This window comes from Bombus pascuorum, chromosome 9, assembly GCF_905332965.1.
Source record: "Bombus pascuorum chromosome 9, iyBomPasc1.1, whole genome shotgun sequence".
NCBI classification, from domain to species: Eukaryota; Metazoa; Arthropoda; class Insecta; order Hymenoptera; family Apidae; genus Bombus; species Bombus pascuorum.
In genome coordinates this window covers 10,159,190-10,179,872 of record NC_083496.1, presented here as the reverse complement: position 1 = coordinate 10,179,872, position 20,683 = coordinate 10,159,190, and the positions used below count along the sequence as shown (strand labels likewise).

At 33.4% G+C, this 20,683-nt stretch overlaps 3 protein-coding genes across 9 annotated transcripts in view; 1 reads left to right on the top strand and 2 right to left on the bottom strand.

Annotated features, from left to right (window-relative positions):
* LOC132910679 (serine protease snake-like) overlaps window positions 1-16,108 on the bottom strand; it is a 17,903-nt gene extending 1,795 nt beyond the window's left edge. Inside the window, exons 1-4 of one of the 2 annotated variants that reach the window (XM_060966546.1) lie at window positions 15,967-16,108; window positions 3,396-3,596; window positions 862-1,103; window positions 25-326 (exon numbers count right to left, since the gene is read on the bottom strand). In XM_060966546.1, coding sequence (XP_060822529.1) covers window positions 25-326; window positions 862-1,103; window positions 3,396-3,579 — 728 coding nt within the window. In that variant the 5' untranslated portion in view covers window positions 3,580-3,596; window positions 15,967-16,108. Of the gene's footprint in view, window positions 1-24; window positions 327-861; window positions 1,104-3,395; window positions 3,597-4,657; window positions 4,861-15,966 lie in introns of those variants that run through there. The other variant, XM_060966545.1, reaches the window with a different exon arrangement.
* On the top strand, window positions 7,833-17,637 carry LOC132910662 (inositol 1,4,5-triphosphate receptor associated 2-like). 5 transcript variants are annotated; one of them, XM_060966502.1, is made up of 13 exons: window positions 7,834-8,097; window positions 11,207-12,031; window positions 13,171-13,366; window positions 13,467-13,819; window positions 14,843-15,042; window positions 15,437-15,464; window positions 15,561-15,701; window positions 15,986-16,215; window positions 16,416-16,527; window positions 16,649-16,711; window positions 16,807-16,913; window positions 17,004-17,234; window positions 17,389-17,637. In XM_060966502.1, exons 2-13 carry the CDS (start codon window positions 11,465-11,467, stop codon window positions 17,513-17,515), a joined length of 2,355 nt encoding a protein of 784 aa, XP_060822485.1. In that variant the 5' UTR covers window positions 7,834-8,097; window positions 11,207-11,464; the 3' UTR covers window positions 17,516-17,637. The 5 variants fall into 5 exon arrangements, 3 of the variants coding, with proteins under 3 accessions (XP_060822484.1, XP_060822481.1, XP_060822485.1); XR_009658824.1 differs by lacking the exon at window positions 17,389-17,637 and having other exon boundaries at window positions 7,833-8,097; window positions 16,649-16,913; window positions 17,007-17,229; XM_060966501.1 differs by lacking the exon at window positions 17,389-17,637 and having other exon boundaries at window positions 7,833-8,097; window positions 16,649-16,883; window positions 17,007-17,229.
* LOC132910667 (TAF5-like RNA polymerase II p300/CBP-associated factor-associated factor 65 kDa subunit 5L) lies at window positions 17,628-20,683 on the bottom strand. 2 transcript variants are annotated; one of them, XM_060966513.1, is made up of 10 exons: window positions 20,226-20,683; window positions 19,966-20,123; window positions 19,523-19,862; window positions 19,177-19,409; window positions 18,885-19,067; window positions 18,639-18,791; window positions 18,437-18,584; window positions 18,139-18,307; window positions 17,882-18,065; window positions 17,628-17,802 (listed from the first exon to the last, which is right to left on the bottom strand). In XM_060966513.1, exons 1-10 carry the CDS (start codon window positions 20,292-20,294, stop codon window positions 17,670-17,672), a joined length of 1,770 nt encoding a protein of 589 aa, XP_060822496.1. In that variant the 5' UTR covers window positions 20,295-20,683; the 3' UTR covers window positions 17,628-17,669. The 2 variants fall into 2 exon arrangements, with proteins under 2 accessions (XP_060822496.1, XP_060822497.1); XM_060966514.1 differs by having other exon boundaries at window positions 20,222-20,312.

The window sequence follows — 20,683 nt, the reverse complement described above, 5'->3', positions numbered from 1 at the left end:
GCTAAAATAATAAATTTATGATACCTGAGAGCGGGTGTCCTCCTCAAATTGATGGAGTTTGGCTCCACACTGCTAAAGTCTGTAGCACCCCAACCAATCACTATTAAAGACATTTTCGGTGTCATGCTCAATGTATTTAAGAATTGGGTTTGAAGGCAGACAGGGTAAACCGCACTGGAAAGTAGTACCTTTGTTTTCAACTTCAGAATGGCAACATCGTTATAATTCACACTGCGTTTATACTTCGGATGAGATATTATGTCGCTTATCGGGATTCGTTGCACGTTTGCCGCGATATTTACTATGCTTTCGTTTCCTACTCGTACCTGGGACAGTGGGTAAAAGTTCATTAAAGAAACCCGTTAACGTTATCTAAGGTTAATTCATAAGATAATAATCTTATCTTTCTTTCTTCCAAGAGGAATCTTTACGTACGTCGAAGGGAAGTTACTTGTTACAGAACATATACAGAAACATTGCAGAAATTACATTAAATTTTGCTGCTTGAGAAACAAAGTAAACGTAATCGATGGTAATATACATACAACTTCAAATTTTCTTTAACCATATATCGTCGAATTTTTCTCTGATCATGAAGGGAAAAAGCACGGTTGATTTTAATTTCTCGTTCTGATGGACACGCATTAACTTTTTTCACAACAATGCAATGACATAAAACGTTAAAGTAGTAAACGAAATAATGTTTAAAAAAGATAGACAGATACATGATATGTAAATTTTAAATCACGCGATATCACATATTAACAAACAGTAACAAAGTCGTACAACAAGAACGAAGATACATAGATAAAGGAGTACAGATTTTTATTATTTTTCAAAGAATCGTACAAAGATACTCACTTCGACTGGAACTTTTTCGTCTATATTATTCACACAGTGTGCTGCTGTTAACACGTGTTCAATAGAGATCAAGCTACCTCCGCATCCGTAAGTGATAGGTGCTGGATTTTCGGAAAGGTCCTGGTTTACATATCCTAAAGCGACTGCGTATGGGAATTCTCCAGGTTTAGCCTCAACTCCGCCGTATATGTGAAAAGATAGATCGTACAATTGCGAGCTCTGCTCAATGTATTCTTGGCAAGCTAAAAATTAAATACATTACTATAATAAATGATACAAAGCGATCGAACTTTCGATAAAAGATTTGTAAATCTGCTATTTTTTAATTCTCTTGCGCAATAATTTACCAAATAAGCGACAAGTCAAATTACAGATTAATATAGAATTATAAATTCTCTAATTTACTTGTAAAATTTCATTCGTTTTATCGTCAAACATATTAATCTATTTGTAACTAGATACTACAGGCAACTTGTAACTTGTGACACGGTATATATTTTGTTGTTATTTCTGTATTTAAAGGTAAGATCACAATAGTTTTTATTTTATTTTTTGAATACCTATCACACCGTTCTGAACCAAAAAACCTTTATTGCATTTTCTTACACGGACTAGGGATAAAAACAAAAGACTATCTTAAATCTATCGATTATATCTAGAACTATTTTCTAGTTACTATTTATTGTAACTAGCGCATCTGCATATGGATGGCAAGCGCGAACTCACGTTGTCATTTTCAACAAATCTCAATATTATTATTGAAATTTTAACTGGGCTAACAACGTTAACTGCATTATGCAAGAGAGCCCTGGTAATAAATTCGGCAAAATATGTTTCGAGAAGATTAATATGCCTTTAACAACGGTTGTAAGAAAAAGAAAATTTACAAAATGAAGGTACGTATTCTTTTTGGTAGTATGTGTACTTAATTTTACGCATTGCGCATAAATCCTGGACCAAAAGGAAGGTTAACCATTTAAATTTTAAATAGAGTATGCAAATCAACTTCGTAGTAGGTGATTTATACGCATATGATCACGATATTTTATCAAGGAATTTCTTTCTGACGTATCTTTATGCATTTCGTGTTTCATTTCAGATTCAGATAAAATACATGCAATTTGATATGTTAAGATAGTAAGTTTGTATTATAATCTATTCCTCGCTTCTCGTTCTACGTAATTAAAAATTTATGCTATTATTTTATAAAATCCACAGCAATAAATTATGTACACCGCATCTCGTAAATATAAAATATAAAACTATAAATAAATATATATAAAATATAATAAATATAATAAATATATATAAAAATATAAGTAAATATAAAACTACCGTGAAATTTTCAATTCTTATACAGATACGAGGTACAAGAATACAACGTGACAAAAGACTAGAAGTATACGAAATTGAATAATTAAACTTAGAAAAGTTATTGTTATTATTTCATTATACACTATGCTGAATTAAATATTTACGTAGTAAGATGAAAATTTCGAACAGAATTTTTACGCTGGTTTTATAATTATGAGACAAAGGTAAACTGCTTTTTTTTACTATTTTTCTTTCTTACAATGAATAATATAATCTAATCTTTTAGAATAAGGAAAATTGTTTCTCAATACGCTTTAAAACAGCATGTTTTGTTTCTTATCACGTTAACGTACAAAGATCATACAGGATATAATCAATATAATCAATCAAGTTCTTTGTTTTTCGTAGAGGGGTGACTTTTTTAAAAGTTTAATATGCTTCGAACGAAACCGATATTACCAAGTCCTATCTTATTATTTTGTTTTATTATTATACGTGCTTTTTCGCTACTCTTATAAAAATTCCAAAATATTAAAAAGGTACATGAGACTAAGTTGTGCCATTACTTTTTTACAACAGTTCTTTTTATCGTTACTTTTCAGACAGCTCATATCTTTTCAACTACTATAATTATGTTATATTCCAGCTATTAGTACAACTGTTTCTGACATTTCCATATGCTCTATCATTGATGATGTTCTACAGACTCCGATCTGCTATATACGCGTACTTTTCACACATGCAAGCGATTGTATTTAACACGCGTATAAATTTTTTTATACCATTCGACCAACATAATTATGTCATAAATTACTTTCAGATTGTGAATCTTCGGATCTTCCTAGATCTCTAAAAATATCTGCGAAGTGTAAACTTCCTACGCAGATTTTTAATGAAAAGAGATTGTCGAAAACTAATTTTGATAAGATCAATTTGCTACGTCGAAATAGGTTTTATAGTTCGATTATAATATAAATACGTGGAAGTTTCAGAGACGGACTCGTTATTTACGATACAAATTAACAGGTTTAAAGGAACAATGGTGTGACAGAACCTTTAATTACGAGTGATAGAATCTTTAATTTGTGGAAACTACGGAGAAAGTTAACTTCTAATACAAAAATCTGTATAGTCCCGAAGAAAACACATGCTTTGTAGAAAGAATGATTACGCGCAAAGTATTTTAACCATAGAAAATTACATAGTCCAAAGAGCCATACCAATATCAGCTGGACGAGGCGATATCTTCCTCGTGATATTTACGGGACAACAAACGATCTCGATATCCTTAACGAAACCACATCTTCCCGAAGAAGTCATATGTCTTCTACCTTCTATTACTTCCTGTATCCTGAAGGGACAGTCGGGCAATTTCCTACATACACCTGGATTACCTTGTTCCATCGTGCACTGGCTCCCTTCTGCGAAGAACAAAGAGAAACCAGAGGTAATGTTGCTTTTACTCATCGCGTAACATCCTGTTAGTCTTGTTAACGAGGCAGAATTTCAAGTTTGTATTTAACTCGGCCTCTTCACGCAAACAATTTAATACAAACGTTACTCCACATGATCGGTGCGAAATAGCTCGCTAAAAAAGGCTTAACTTTACAACACATAAGAGTGACGTCATAAAAGTACACAAAAGGTCTCTGCAATAAGCAAGTGCAATTGCTCGCAAAATTATTTGAACGCGTGTCATAGAACATTTATCTGTATATATTATCTACGTTATGCAAAAGGTTTTGTATAATGCGCGACGCGATATGACTATCACGACTATCGAGATAACGCTGGTAAAGTTTGAGGCAAGCCTAAAAATTTATATGAAAACTACGATATATTTATTGCAAATATACATTTCACAAAGACCCGAAATTGTTTAAACAGTGAATTGTCCATTTTACCGATAGGCATAATGGTATTGCTTATAACGCTAATTATACGTTTGCGATAAACGTCTTGTATGTTATACTTTCTTTTATGTTCATTTTCGAATTGCTTTCAAAGTTTGCCATAATAATCATGATATCTAGTCGATGTACAAAAATGTGATATAATAAAGGTCCAAACACTTTCGTGAGTCGCTGTAAAATAAATATGTATTTCGTTCGCGTCGTGCAATACAAAATTCGCGTAGATCACTATGTTCGTGTTCGTAATACGACGATATACGTTTTATTGGGACGAAAATGTTCAACCACGGTACATCATAATTCCGGTCGTGACGAAGACAAAGTTGAAGAATTCAAAACGTAGAGATATTCCTTTTTTTTTTCTTTTTCTCTCTCTAGAAAATCCGAATTGAGTGGGCGGAGACATAACAACTCTACCGTCTTTCGTGATCGCAGTTTTAAACACTTTTTCAAGCGAAATGATCATGAATTTTTAAATCGTTCGACGTGTAAACGATTACGACGAGAAGAGAAAAAACACAGACACAGACATAATTTACACACGAATACAGGATAGATATTTTATTTACCATAGAGTTCTTCTTTGATCGCGGACACTAAGACGAGGAGTAGGAAGGACACGGCAGTCGATCGAACGATGCTGCACATTTCTGTAATAATGTACACAAAACTAACACGGTGATGAAAAGTGAAACAAACGATGCCGATAAACCAATCCGCGTGGCGTACAGTTCAAGACTAAACTGATGATCAAGCAAGCACGAGTGATGCCATGAATCAGATAGAAGGGAAAGACTCGAAGAAAGATTCACGCCCATATGTTTTGGTCTTCCTGGTGGGAAGAACAGGAATAGAGGAAGTGACAAAATTAAAAAATCAATGATGAATAGGCAGCAGTGCTGCGATGCGATGTACAGCGATTAACGTATTACGTATTGAATGTTAGATGCCTCTTTATGGACGTCGCGAACCGGATTTGAACAATGTAATTAACGTTGCACGCGGTGATTTACGATTCTTGTGAATTTTCTTTTCCTTCAAAATTCAATGATTCCTCAATGATTCCGTAATAATAAATTGCCAATTACCACGGGACGATGTTATTTGGTACAAAGATAAAGCGATCTTGCAAGCAGAGACCAATTTGGAATTATGTCATGATGAAAGTATATTAAGATCAAGATTGATGGTTATTTGAGAAGACACGTCGATAATATGTAATTGACATTAATTTAACGATGATCCTTAACGTACTGTTAATTACGATAATTGAGGTACAGTTAACGATCACGCAACAATTGATTGCAGTTAAGATAAAAATTCTTACATAATATTAAGTCAGTGAAAACTAATGAACGCTCACAATAGGTCTTGACGCAGCCATCAAACAAAATATTATTTTTTTACGTTTGAAAAACATAGTTATTGTATAAACATGACAATAACGCGACACTTCTCTTCGTCGTTGGTTCAAGGACCTCTGTCACAAAGCTACCTGAATAATACCTTATCGTTCGCTTCCACTTCGTTCAATATTTCAGATAGCGTTCAACGTTTCGAATGCTATATGATAATACTTATTATTATTAGATAATACTTATTGTATTAGATAATACAAACTGTATTGATTTATAATGAAAATTAAATTGACCTACAGCTGAATGATTTTGTTCCAGTCAAAACGAAATATATTCCGTGAAGTACATTTTATCGAAAAAATAAGTTTCCGTATGAAGAAATTAATAATATTAATAATATATTTATTGCATCGAAACTTAACGTTTACAGTGGTTTGTGAAAGTTCCTGGCGTAAATTTTGCACTTTATATTCCAAAAGCGATATCTGAGAAATATTTACTTACCAGAGGGTATAAGGACAAGTAAAACAAAACGATAAAACAAATAAACCGTTGTACGGTTATATAATATTAGTTAAAATTCTTTACGATATCATTTTTGAAATATAAACAGGAAACTTTTATATATTCTGAATTCGAAATAATTTCTTAATGATTCACTTACATATATACCTAAGATTATATTTATTTATAATCGACTCTAAATAAACCAAAGGCTGCAGAATTTTGTTCGTGTCAAATTAGAATATATTCGGTAAAATATGTTTTATCGAGAAAATAAAACGAACGAAAAAATGAGAAACCCGCGCGCAGAATGCAAAGTTGGGTCATCGTTGGATGACCGTGAATGATAAGCATTTATTTCTGTAACAAAAGCTCGCATACGTAAATGAAGAATTTCAGACAAGTTTTCCTGCTTCTTATCCGAATTTTCTTCTTTCCTCGATGTTAAACTCGTGAGACTAATTAGATCTATGATATATTAGTCATCAACGATACATGGCTTGCATTGCTAGTTTGTTTCTTATTCGGTCACCTAGATTTTATTTCCTGGTAAACTTATTCACGTTCATTTACATTAAACAGAAAACCGCGAAATCACACGGGTATTTACTCGCAGGGTTTCCCATAAAAATAGAACTTGGGGGTTCACACATGTACGACATTGGCCTGAATACCTTCTCCGAAATGCACTCGCATAAAAATAACCGTGTTTCCTTGAGATCGTATTAAAAATCATAATCGTACGTGTATCACGATAAAGTTGCAACTTAGGTTCCCATTTTGTTTCCTTATAAGAAATTCACGTTAATGCTACAATTATTCTGATCCTTATGGTCTCATGTTGATTTTTCAAGAAAATTTCTGATTAAGTTTTACACGTACATCATAGGACCCATAAATACCAGCCATTACATTTATAACGATAGGAAAGACGAACGATTTTCTCGTATTAACAAATGAGCGTCGTCTCTTTATAAATTATTAGCATATAGCGCGCAACGATGATAAAACGTATATACAGCTGAATGAATGAAAGGGCTCCATAAACGAGCAAATCAAGAACGAAATTAATGAATAACTGAAAACCGATATCCAGTACAAAAGGAAAATCTGTTTCGCGTTCAAAAATTGTTAACATTTTGATGGGAAATATCCAGTTACCAGCTTTGATATTCTCTGCAGTATGAAATTTTGTATTTTTTATAGCATACTGTAATATATAATCGAAATGAATAGAAACCTGTCTATATTTAGAAACACACTTTACATAAGTTATCTAATATTGCATTAGTGCATGCGACTATCGCAATTATAAAACAAAACAAGAATAAAATAGAATTGCCTTCTGATTCATTAGTGTTCATCATTTCTATCCTAATTACTCTATTAGTAGTGTTCCCAATTATTATCGATCGTAAATTTCACTGATCACTGTCTGATTCTATGTTAGAGTAAAATAGAGTAAATTCAAAATACAATAAACGCCAGTACTTATGGAACGAGATGATGGCATTAATACTTCCTACATCTTCAATAAGCAATAAAAAAACTAACACTAATACTGTAATCGTTTCAGTAGCGATTTATGCTTCATACAAATTACCAGAATGCTTGAACAGATATCGTTTGTGATTCCCCGGCTGCGTCTAGCGCGTGTTATAATGTACGCATGTACAATAATGCACATATACCTACCGAATACGTTTCGAAAGCATTTGAATCCGGATGAAAAGAGTATGAAAATGCGAAAGAGATACGAAGGAGGAAAAACGGCGGTGGAAGAGGTGAGAAAAAGAGACAAAAACCGGTATAAAGGGGGAAAAAGAGGGAAGAAGTTCGAAAGGCGAGGATAGAACCTGTCGGAGAGAGGATGGTAGAGCGAGAAAGAGAGCAGTTTTACACGCGTTCGCATTCAGTGTGGCTGCGGCGTTCGTGCCAGTCGTATTCCGTTGCTTGTTTTCAGCTTTTATTACTCTATTTCACATCTATGACCCTGTTGTTGCTGATTTAAACGAGAATGAACGACACGAAGCACGCAAAACCTGACTTCCATCACCATTTTTCTCTATGAGGGACACGGCGAACAAACGATGCGCTCAGACCCATGAACACATGAATCTCCAAGTCGTTTAAAATCGCAACGTTAGGTAAGAGAAGCTTTATTTTATGACGATGCATTTGATTAACCGCTGTTCCACGTAATCTGTCATTACGCCAACCTGTTTGATAAAAATGTCCCATCCAATTGAAACTAAATTTTGAAACTAAAAGAATCCGAAGTTTATTATTCCCTGTGTGCCATCTTCGTTTCGCGCTATTCGATTAAAAATAATTAGTCGTTATTTCGCAACAGCCTGTATAACGCGGCTTTACTTAAGAGATAAGAAAACAAAGTCTTCAAAGTCTGTAGACATTTCCTGTTACGAATGATATTTTGATATTTGCTTGTAAATCTTGAATCGCATGCGCTTTTCGATAAAATCTTCGGCGTATTAATAGCGTACAAAATTTAAAATTGTAGATGAATTTTTACGATATGAATTATTCGTAAGCAAACGTAACATCCGTCTTATGATTTTTAAGCGAACGGTGCATCTTGAAAAATGAGAAAGTAAACCAGCTACAAAGCTGCTAAGGAACTAACTTCAATATTCACCAAACCGAGTAATCCGCTGTCTAAAATAGATACGAGCGCAAAATACTCGATGCAATAAATAATTTCGTAACGTTATCTCAGTTAGAATTACTAAATTTAATTTTTCCGCTTTGCTTTCATTAATACAGCTTATCGGGGTAAATTAAGGCTGTAAGCTCGCATTCAGAAGAAATGTAGTTTAATATACTTTTACTCTTAATATCTTGTGAACGCGATTCTCGTCGAAGGCAAGTGGAAAGAATACGGAGTTTCCCGCGCCCCTCGGATCAGATAAATCGGTACTGGTGAAAGTTACGCAAAATCTCGTTCAATTAAATAGCCCGTACGGAATGATATACATTTTCCAGTATCCTTTTGACTATTTAAAAATCGTTTGTCCTAACTACTGTCTCCTATCCAAATTCTCGCGACGATGTACACAACGCGCGACTAATTTCCGTGCGCGTGAAATCGTAGAAATATTTAATGTTATTATATATAATTGGATCTTTTCTCCATCTCAGTATCACGGTCAAGCTAGAGCGAACTTGTACCTTGTACTTAGGTAATACTACAGTGATAAATATGAAAAATGACGTAATCTGATTAATTTAAATCAATCATAAACGATGGACAGTCTAACCAGTAATATTAAAAGAATTAGGTTTTTGATAAAAAATATCGTTGACACTACCAGCTGTATGTATCAAGACATTTACATTTAATATAAATTAAACGTTTTATTTTCTAGCTATTTTATTACGAATCTATAATTTCACTTATCGTTATGGTCTCATTCGCATCCCTCTCTAATTTTTTATATCATAATATAATTACGATATAATAATCACGAATCTTTTCTATGATACTGAATGAAATAATAAAAATATTTGTCGGAGTTGTCCAACCAATAGGTGTTTTGATACCTATATCTGGCAGTTTACATCTACGAAGTTCTAGGAAGATCGAACGCAACTTATATACAACTCATCCGTTAAAGTTTTCGACAAATATATCGATGTCAAACTGAGTGGTTTCTAAGCAAATAGTAGCTGATGGAGAATATTGTGTCGCACGCGTGCAGTCACGATAGACATTTGCGATTGCAATTAAGACTTGTTGAACTATATAGATTACTGCTCGCGAGTACCCAGATATTTTAGTTGATTCGAAGCACGGTACATTAATAAATAGCTTGTAGAATTAACAAATAATAAATTGTAATTATACGTTTAAAAATTGGCCAACAGTATATTAATATCCAATATATCTATTGAGTTTCATTCAATTTTTTAAGTATCGCTGCTTGCATATTAACGGTAATGGTTCTTTTATAAGCTTAGAAGAATTTTTTTATTTTATCTGTATCTTGCAACTAATAGACAGTCCGGGGATAAAGAAATTTCTCAAATTTGGTTTGTTATAAATCTTGTTGAAAAATCCGTAACTTGTTTGATTCTTATCGTTGGAGGTGGCAGTATTTCATTGCATACTCACTAGTCTCTTTAAAATCACTTTTCCAATGTCGCAATGGTGAAATATCAATAACGGAAATGAAATCCTCATTTACCAACATACAATTCTTTCATTCGCATCGTTGATTGTATCAATATCAACGGTATGTCTATCAGTTGCGACTCCTAATTCAAAGATTAAAGAATCGGAACTTCGTCAAGTACCAAGATAATTCTGTAAGATCTGACAAACTTTGTTACTGCACATAAATTTTTTTTAAATCGCGTTACAATATTCTATCATATGTAGCTCATGCTAATCATAAAAAATAAAATCATCGCAGTTCCACCTATCCTTAATTTTGTAATTAAGATGCTCGATCCTTCTTTGGAATTAAGACGTATCCCGTCAGAAATGAACAAATACGCGAAATACTTTTGAACAGCGATGTAAATCGGCGAGCTACATACACACGTACGTACGTATGTCTTAATGAGCTGACGCGTAGAAGTTGCGAGCACATGTGGATGTTTAACGCGCTGGTTTAACATTAGTCCATCCAGTGGCAAGGACAAGCCAATTTATTGCTTCAATGGTATGATCGCCGCGCTAAATTGGATAAATCGGTGACGGTTCTAATTAACGTACGGACCTAATGTATGCAAACTGTTTATATCGGCAGGAGGATAAGGCAACTGTAAAACGGACCGCGCGTTCCCATCCCCGTTGATTAAAATGTTCTGGTTCATTTGACGCGCGGGTCGCTACACTCTTTACTCGTTGGCATTGATACGCCGCTCGGTATTACGCAATAATCTCCTTAGCACCGTGCTGTTAACTATGTTACAACTTTCCGTGGGTGTTTCGCGAACTTGCACGCGCTGGGAATTGAATATCATACCATAACCGCGTCTCTTGCGTATGCTGATTTCTCATGGTTCTACAATGCAGAGAGATTATTCTAATTGTAAGATAATTAAAAAATATTCCAATGTGTGTGTATGCGTGTGAGTGTTCATATCTTTCTTTATAATTTAAATAATAATAATAATAATAACGATATATCTGTGCTTGATCAAGGTTTAATGGCTAATACGATCTTTAGACTTAACTCATTAAGAACCCAACATTGCGGCAACGCATCTGATTCTGCAATTTCTTTTCAGTGAATTCACATTATCGAATTCCACTAAATTCATCGTGATCGTGAAAAATAATCGCAACAATTTGCTGAATATCTTGTTCGTGAAATGAATCTTTATAAAGATATTCGCATAAGAATCCATTGATCTAATTGCAATATACAAATATGATACTAGAGAATTGTGATTTAAATAGTAAGAAAAAAGTGAAACGTCCAAAAGAAATAGCGATATCACAGTGAAGAGCCGTTAAAATAACTCGTGGAAATTAAAAACCGTCAAATGGACGAATCCACGAGTGATAATGAGAAACAGCCTCGATCACAAGAAGTGGACGCAGATCAGAAGCAACGAACCCCTATAAAGGCGACAAATTATATGACATCGAACGACACTGACTTATCGAAAATTCCAAAACGAAAATTGTCTGTATTTTATCGATCGTTCGATGTGATCGCGCAGGTCGATCAAGAGAAGGAGAAACAGACGTTGGATTTTCGAAGAACGTCCAGCAGCCCGTCCGTACAAATCGAAAGAACTCGAGAGGACGCCGATTCGAAGAATAGTCAGATCGATCAACAAACGAGTTTGCAGGAAAGACACTTCGTCGATGATTATCGTTCGTTGAACGAGAACGGGAAGTTTTTGAGCTGCTCCTCGCCGGGTCGGCTCAGCGAAAAGCCCTCGTCGAATAACGGGCAAGTTTCGAAAGCTGGATCATTATCTCCGATAGGGTTCAAGCTGCCTCAAGTTCTAGAGGACACGATCGTCGATAATTACGCCACGATTACCGAGACGTCAATCGGGAAACACTATAAGTTGAATAACAATGGGAATTACGAGTGCAAAGTAAGCTGTAACAAAAACTCGTAACAAAAACGATCCTTGGCTATGTTTATCTTTCTTTATAAAAACAAAAGAATATCTCAACGTCTTTGACTTATTAACTGGGGCAGACGAGACTAGCTCGTCATTCAGATCCTAATCTCTCAGTCTTAATAATATCTTTATCTAGGAACCCGTACTTCTTTATATATGTTTGATTTTATGTTTAAGATAAAACGTATAAAACGCGTCGCATTCGTATTTGCAAGAGTTGAAATCGATGTGACTGAAATCGATCCTGCTGCGGACCTCGAATTTATTTGATAAAAAAGATTTTTAACGTTTTTGAAGAAAACATTTAACGTAGAGCAACGTTAGATATATGTCCGGTTAAAAGACAATCCATTTAACGAGTTAATTTTTATTCGATATATTACAATAGATAAATAGAATATAGAAGAAAACGTTATTATCTAAATGATTGGAAAACTTAATAAGGACCGTGATTGTTATGAGTCTCCCGATTTAACTCTTAATGGTTCCTGTTGGTATTTTCCCTTGGAAGATATTTCAGTCGGATTGTTTTCATGGCAAACTGATTCTCTGATACGATTTGCGAGTCGAATTAATTTCGTAGAACTTCGCTGAATCTACTGCATCGAAAATATTTTTCTTAGGATTATTCCGGTCGCGATGAAAACCGAACTCATTCGGAAATGGATCCTCTTTTAAATACTTCTGCGCGGTGGTTTCCTGATATAACTCTTTTATTTGATCATATATATTTGTTTGTTGATTTTATACAATTGAAAATGCTCGAACGTTAAATCTTCTAATACTCTTACATATTATCATATTATAGTAATGGAATAAAAATTCCTTACGAGTGATCTATAGTTAAGGGTTATAACGCAACGTGTACAGAATTCCAAAATTGTATCGCTTTCACATATCATCTAGAAACCGAGAAAAAGAAAGAAAAAGAACAAAACCTTGGCCCAATTTCCAGCATCATCGTGTATTCCACAGAACTATGTTATATATATTACATGATTTATCAGACAGTTAAACCGAGTCTAGTCTAAAGTTAGAACCCACCAGTGGACCGTTAAGAGTTAAAAATAATCTTCTTACTCTTAATGATTGTTGTCTTTCGATCACAGGTCGCCGACGAAAGTGCCGTGATCAATTCGCGCCAAACCAATTCGTCACCCGACCTAACCAATACTATTCGATCATTCGCCAAAGAAAAAGTTGGAAACACTGAAACGAACAGCTCTGCCAATGGAACGGCCGAGCCGCAACATGGAAATTCACCGCAAACGCGTTCAGCATGTTCGCGAGCCATCACGTGCACCGGTAAATCGCAGAAAGTCTATACACAGCTCGATCAAGTTAAAAATCCTAAAAATACAATAAGATGTATATTGTTGGAGATCTATTTCTCTCTGATTCGCAGATCTGGTTAAGATCAAAGATTCGGAGTATCCCCGCTCGTTTGTGAACGCGTCGGGTGCCCGTCGTCTTGGGAAATATACATCAGTCGATGCCGAAATGTCGAGTCACGAGGATAGCTCGATGGGTTCCGATAGCGAGGACGATTCGATCGAACGGACCGTGCACGCCACGATATGTACGCGAAACGAGACGAAGAATGAGAGGTCACGATCGAAAAGTAGCAGCCCGTTGTCACAAACCTTGTCGTCTATCTCGATGGGTGAACCCTCCAGGAAACTCAACTTAAGGGAAATCCATGATCAAAAAGTGGCGGAGGATATTGAGGAATTTTGTCCGGAACGAGTGGAGCGACAAGTTGGTAATCCTTTTAAAATATCACTTGTTCTTTTTATTCCTATAGAAAATATACTTGTTTTCCGCAAAAATATCGAAACGTATATTACTGGTGACAAGCATTAAGACACCTGCTGATGAATTGAACGCTATCGCCACTTTTATTTTCTGGTTACTTTATCATAGATCTGTTGTTTTATCCATATCGTTTTAATTTTATTCCCATCTTGTTATATATTTGTATAATTTATTTATTTTATGCTATAATTGTAATGTAGTAATTAATTGATTTTATGGCGTAAAATACTAGATGAAGTAAAGTTAAGTTTTCAATAAATATAACGAATAGGTGTCCTCATGCGTACGGTGGTTACACGAAGTATGTATAATCACAGAATATGTATTTAGATCCTGTTATGTAATTATAAAGGTTCGATACTATGAAAATAAGATGCAGAAACTGATAAAAAGTCGTTTCGTAGAAAAACAAAGGTATTTACTTCACATGTAAATACTTACAATGTATATACGTGCAATATAGGTAGATTGAACATTATTCTTAATTATCTCTCGAAACGTATTAAACATGTTCGTAGTTATTTCTGAGAAATGAATGATTTACCGCTAAATGGTTCCGATCTTAGAATATAATCTAATCTGCGAGAAAAAAAGGAAGAAAAATTGATAAACTGCGCTGGCATTTGCGATGGAGACCTTCGGCATTGCCAGACGTTTGAAATATTGTGTATGTATGTACCTTGAGTCGTAGCTGTACCACATGGTCGCATTACATCTGGCGATCTATTCCGTTCGATAGGAAAAATAATATTTGTTCTAGAAGCAAAACGCGAAGCACATATAACAGTTCGGGAAATTCGAAATAAAGCGTGCGGACGCTTTTACTGAAATTCCCTTTCGATTTCGCGCATTGAGATATTTATAGAGAAGCCGAAAAACGCTGAAAACTCGGTATCTGTTTAAGCAACGAAATGATATTCTTCGCGAATATATGTGTGTGTATCGTTTGATATCGTTTGCCACTAGAAACTTTTTGCCGCAAGGAGATCTCTGTCGGAAGGCGACTGCGAACGATACCATCGTACGAAACGTCGTTGCAGATGCGTCAAAGAAGAGGAATCGCTCGATGAAGAACAAGAGAAATTTCCACCTTTTCCTAGCTTCAACGACACTAGGTTACAAATCATGGGATTATCGTGCTCCAATGATATAGACAGTGTATACAGGTACACACAAGTCAAAGTACTCTCTTTTTAATTTATTCCAGTGTATATCCCTATCGGAAAACCACAGAGGAAACATACGTACGTCACATTTCATTTTCTTTATGTGGATACAATTTTAAAATCTACTATCTCGTCAACCAATTACATGCTACTAAAATAGTTCTTTCATTGAATATGAAATTATTAAATATTGAATATTCTATGTACTTGAGTATGGGACTCGTCTTGGCAAAAAGATTAAATCATTAGAAATCCTTTCATCAATGATTTTCTGACTCGATTGCATTCGGCCCAAGATAAGCGCGAGTGCCCAACTATTTTTGTTGAACGATAACGTATATGCATTTTCAGATCTGAATTAATTCTATCTCTTTTTCCTCTTTGTTTGTTACAGGGAAAATATACCAGAGAACGAGCTCGAGGTTAATAAGTTATCAGATATACGTAACATTACGAAATTAACGAGTGTACATTTAGTTTTATTCTGTGTAAATATCGACCCGCTTTCTTAATTTCAGCGCAAATATATTGCATTTTCGATAGGACTTGGTACGGATAGGATCACTCTGCATCGGAGGATGGCATTGTCGCTTCGTCAACGAGATCAATCGGAACGAAACTTTATGAATGAAATTCAAAAGATGCAAGAAGATATAAACGTAAGTATAATTTATTACCTTCTTCCATCTTTAATTCATCGCTGTTGTTCATGAATCGATCTCTTGTCAATTTCCCCAAATATCAAGTATACCAATTATAAAAATATATAAATATGTCTTTTTGAAAAAAACTAACTTGTCATTGCAATAAATTAATACAGCCAATCCATAAAAACTCAGAAAGCGTTAATATTTAAACCGTTTTACAATTTTTGAAAGAATTTTATATGTTCAGAGACTATTAATCATTATTATTATTATTTACCTGTTATTTTCCGTTAAAGGGTCTGTGTCCACTTTGCACGGATCAAGAGTCGATAGAGAAAATAGAAAACGTCCGTCATCAGTTAGACATGATAGCACGCTCGGCCCATAGAGTTTCTTGCGCCGCTGAAACACTCGGAGCAGTGTACCAGGAGCATAGAATCTCTCGTGCAATCTTCATAGGTGACAAGTATTTGCAGTTATTACGATCCAGATGCGAAAATCTGGCAGCAGATATCGCAGAAGTCAAGTAAGCATATTTCTCAAAACTTCCTTTCGTGTATTTATCTCATTGTGTCTCTCGCAATATTCGTAAATTAAATTGGTATTCTTCTCATGCTGAAAAATAAAATATAATCATAATTAATTGTTAGAAATTATCTGCCATAAGAAATAATTTTCTTTCTTTTCAAGGCGATTTAATAATATTTAAAAATTATAATTTTTCAGACAAATATTGTTGAAGAACAATATCATGATAGAAGAAACTACTGGAGAGGTGGGAGATGATTTACCTAAACTTAGATACAGAAATGGATTACCTTGCAATAATCGAACAATGGTTTGAAAATTAGTAATGTATTAGAAAAGATATGTTACGCTGTATATGCGCGAAATTGTAGATTTATCAACAGAATACGTTCGCTATTAATTAATTCTTTTTTAACTAATTTTATTTACAGATGACTAGGAGAAGAGCGAGCATCGCTACAATTTCGCGACCCTTGAGTGCACAGGACATAAAGGCAATACTTTTTGTCATACTATTATATCTTCTGTGTAAAAATTACAAGAAAAAGCTACAGTTAAATAAAGAAATTTTTTCTTTTTTTAAATTCAGGAAATTCCTAGGCAACGTAACTCTGTTTCCGGAAGAGTTAACTTAAGACGGCCATCGTTATGCTTCGAAACGCAGAGGTGGGAAAACGAAAAATTAAACCGAACGGAGTTTGTACTATTTTCTTATTCCGCTGTCTAACAATAATATAATATATTTAAAACGATAAGAAAAACAAATGAAATGTTTCCATATTTTAGCAGCGCAAATAGTGTCGTGGAATTACGTGACATTTTTGAGCACACTGAGCCGCGAAGAAATTCCATTGAAGAAAATAACAACCTCTTAAGAAACGACCAAAGTAATAACATTAGTAGTATGAATTGTAACATAGCCAGTAATACAAGGGATAGAGATCGATCAATTATCAAACAAAATTCTTTCTTGGAATCAAGTGTAACTAAAACTGTTGAAAAGCAGATAAAATCATGGTAATTACTCATTTAGTAAAAAATGGTATATTATTAAATAAAAAGTAAATACAGGAACGTATTAGTTCATATTAAATATCTAAAATTATAATGAAATATAAGAAAGCGAACCTTTCAAAAAATATTTAACGTTTGTTAAACGTTTTGTTTTCAGTATACGAACAACTGAGCCTTTACGAATAACTAGAAATATCGAAACATGGCGGTCGATATTATGGTTTACATTTATCTTCTTTCTCGGATTTTATGCCAAACAAATTACTTCAACATTTGTTACATAATATATTAAATGGTTTCAATAGTAAAATTTAGCGTTTTTGTGTTATGGTGTTGCAGTATTAAATATATATTTCCCCGTGTAATAACACTTACAAGGAATAATAAAAGACGGGATTTACAAATATATCGTATTTAATATTCTTTTCTTTCCGTATATTACAAATTGTCCATTGTTCCAATGCACACGAGCGAATTATTTTTATTGTAATAACGTAAAGAAAGGATGCTCGAGCAATAAGTTGAGAATATTTGTGGTGATTCTGTTTCAGGTACTAGACTTGATGAATTGCTGTAAAACAGTACAATTAAAATATAATTTCAATATTAAAGACAAAAATATCTTTTCAATTTGTAATATTGAAAATTACCTATTAACAATTTTAATATAATCATGTGTAGGCCATAAACGAATAGTGCCATCCAAACTTCCACTAGCAATGTATTGACCATCACAACTCCAGTCTAAATTCATAATCGTGTCTTCGTGACCTTTAAGTTCAGTTAACAATGCGTTAGTTGCTAAATCCCAAATAGAAATAGATTTGTCATCGCCTAGAGTAGAGTCTCAATTAATAAATTAAAAAATACATATTATTTTACGAAATATTATTATAAACTGTCTTACCTGCAGCTGCCAAATATTTCCCATCTGGACTAAAAGCTAAACTATAAATCGTTGACTGCGCGCCTATATATACCCTTAATAAATTTCCGTCGTCCTTATCCCATAATCTCACAGTCTTATCAGCAGACCCAGTCGCTAAATATCGAGCGTTTGGGTGAAATTTGACACACTACAAAATAATATAATATATAACAAAATTAATGCAAACTTTAAATTTATATTTTACATATTTTTTTAAGTATATTAATTTCTGAATATATAAAAGGGAATATTCTTTTTATATATTTGAAATACATACATTTATATCTAAAAAGTGACCGGCAAATATACGTAATGGAAATATCCTATCTAAAGACCATAATTTGGCAGTTCTGTCATGAGAACCAGTTGCTACATATAGATTAAATACACTAAGATCCATACACCATATAGGATAATTATGACCACTGTAACAAATTACATTTTAGTTAAAGTGTATCATAATCAATTTAAAAACGTACCTATAAATTGCGGCACATGTGTAATCATTAAGTCTCCATGCCCTCATATCTTTATCACTAGATACAGAAAGTAATATATCCGATTCTGGAATAAACCTTAAATCATGTACAATATCTGTATGTCCTCTAAGTATCACTGCCCCTCCTTCAGTCCTTAAGATGAAATACAAAATTGTATAATGTTATATTGTTTTATGTACTTAATGTACTGAAATTTAAAAAGATTTTGAAATTATAGAAACTTACATTCTATCTGACGTATCGTAAAATTTATGTAAAAATGGAATATCAGACGCAAATGTGAAGGGAGGTTCTTCATACTTTGGCTTAATTAATACTGTTTCATTTATACCCCACAGCCTAATCTCTGTAGTACTAAATCCTACTGCTAATTTGTCCATATTGGGTGGAATGACACCACTACTTGCACTATAAAAATAAATATTTTATATGACTTCTGCAATTTTCTAATTATTACTACATTGACCTTCAATGAAATTAATTTCTTAGATAAATAAATTTCTATATATATAATTACTTTTCAACAGCATTATTTACTGCAAATATTCGTAGAGGTTGATGAGCATTATTTCGAATTAATCTTATAGCCTCTTGTAATTCTCTCATTTCACGGTCAGCTCCAGTACCTGATGGTTGTTCTACATATCCATTGATCCCCACCTCAGAACGTATATTTACATCTTCACATCCTTCTGTGTCTGTTTCAGGCACATCCACTTTCTTAATTATTGTTACATGAGTGTTTATTATCTAAAAATAATATAATTATTAAATTATTATATTTTATATTATATATATAATAAAAAATAAAATAAATAATTAATTATTTTGTAATTAATATATAACATTTTTCATAATATTACCTGCATTAATATTATATGACCATGTTTTGAAAGAAATTGTTGAAGACATAAGTGAGCAACATCTGACATATCCACTTTATATTTTCTAGTTCTAAATGAATTAACTAAAGGTCTTAATTCAATATCTTGCACTGAAAACACACTGGATAGTTCTTCTAAAAAATCTTTCTCTGTTTCACTGTTGAATTCATTTTGATGTGATTTTAGAAATTGAATTGCTGCTTGCCTGTTACCAGTATGTAGCATCTCTAAATACAAGTGACAAAATACAGGGTATAGAAGCCCTTTTAATTCCATTTTTAATTTATCATCGAGTACAATATTTACCCACATCTTCAACCTAGAGGAAAAATATATTTTAAAAATGAAATCTCTCAGTAAAGATTATATATAATTAATTTAATATACTGAAACAGATATAACAAAAATTTAAAGAGATATACCGTTGATACGCTTGATCTGCGGCAGTAACATCAATGCTAATGGCACTAAAAATAATTGAATTGTCTTGGGAAGTGGCAGAAGCAGCAGTTGCATTCAGAGTCATTTCATCACTTGTTCGGCAATGTATTTGATTGCCTTTACAAAAAATGTCGCTAGTCTATAATAGATATTTGAAAATAACAAGAGGTTATGTCAATTTAATAGTTGTAATTCAACTTCAAATAACATTTTTTTTTGTAAACATAAGAACGTAACCTGCCTGATAATGACGTCGTTTTAAATATGATTCAATTGTAGCATTAATTAATTCACTCTTCAAACGTTTCATCTTTTTGAGATTATACGTTGGTTATGTTCAAATGAAAATATCTAACCATAAGAAAGATGTCAAATAATAAAAATCATTGAAAGTACGTAGTTTTAACAATTACTTAAAAAATCAATTGAATGAATTGAATTGAATATTCATATTTTGTTAACAATTAACAGAACAGACATCGAGTTTAAATAACTGCTATTATTATGTATGTTTCCATTAATGAAGTGAATTGAAACTTGAATAAACATTCAATTAGTAATGTTCGGCATATTTTTTTCATTACTAATTCCTTTTAAACTTTCATACTTTATTCAACCTTATTTATAACATATAGATCTATAAACAAATAGTTGCCGCCCGTCAGTCATTCTGAAAGTCAAAAACATATCTTTCCCCTA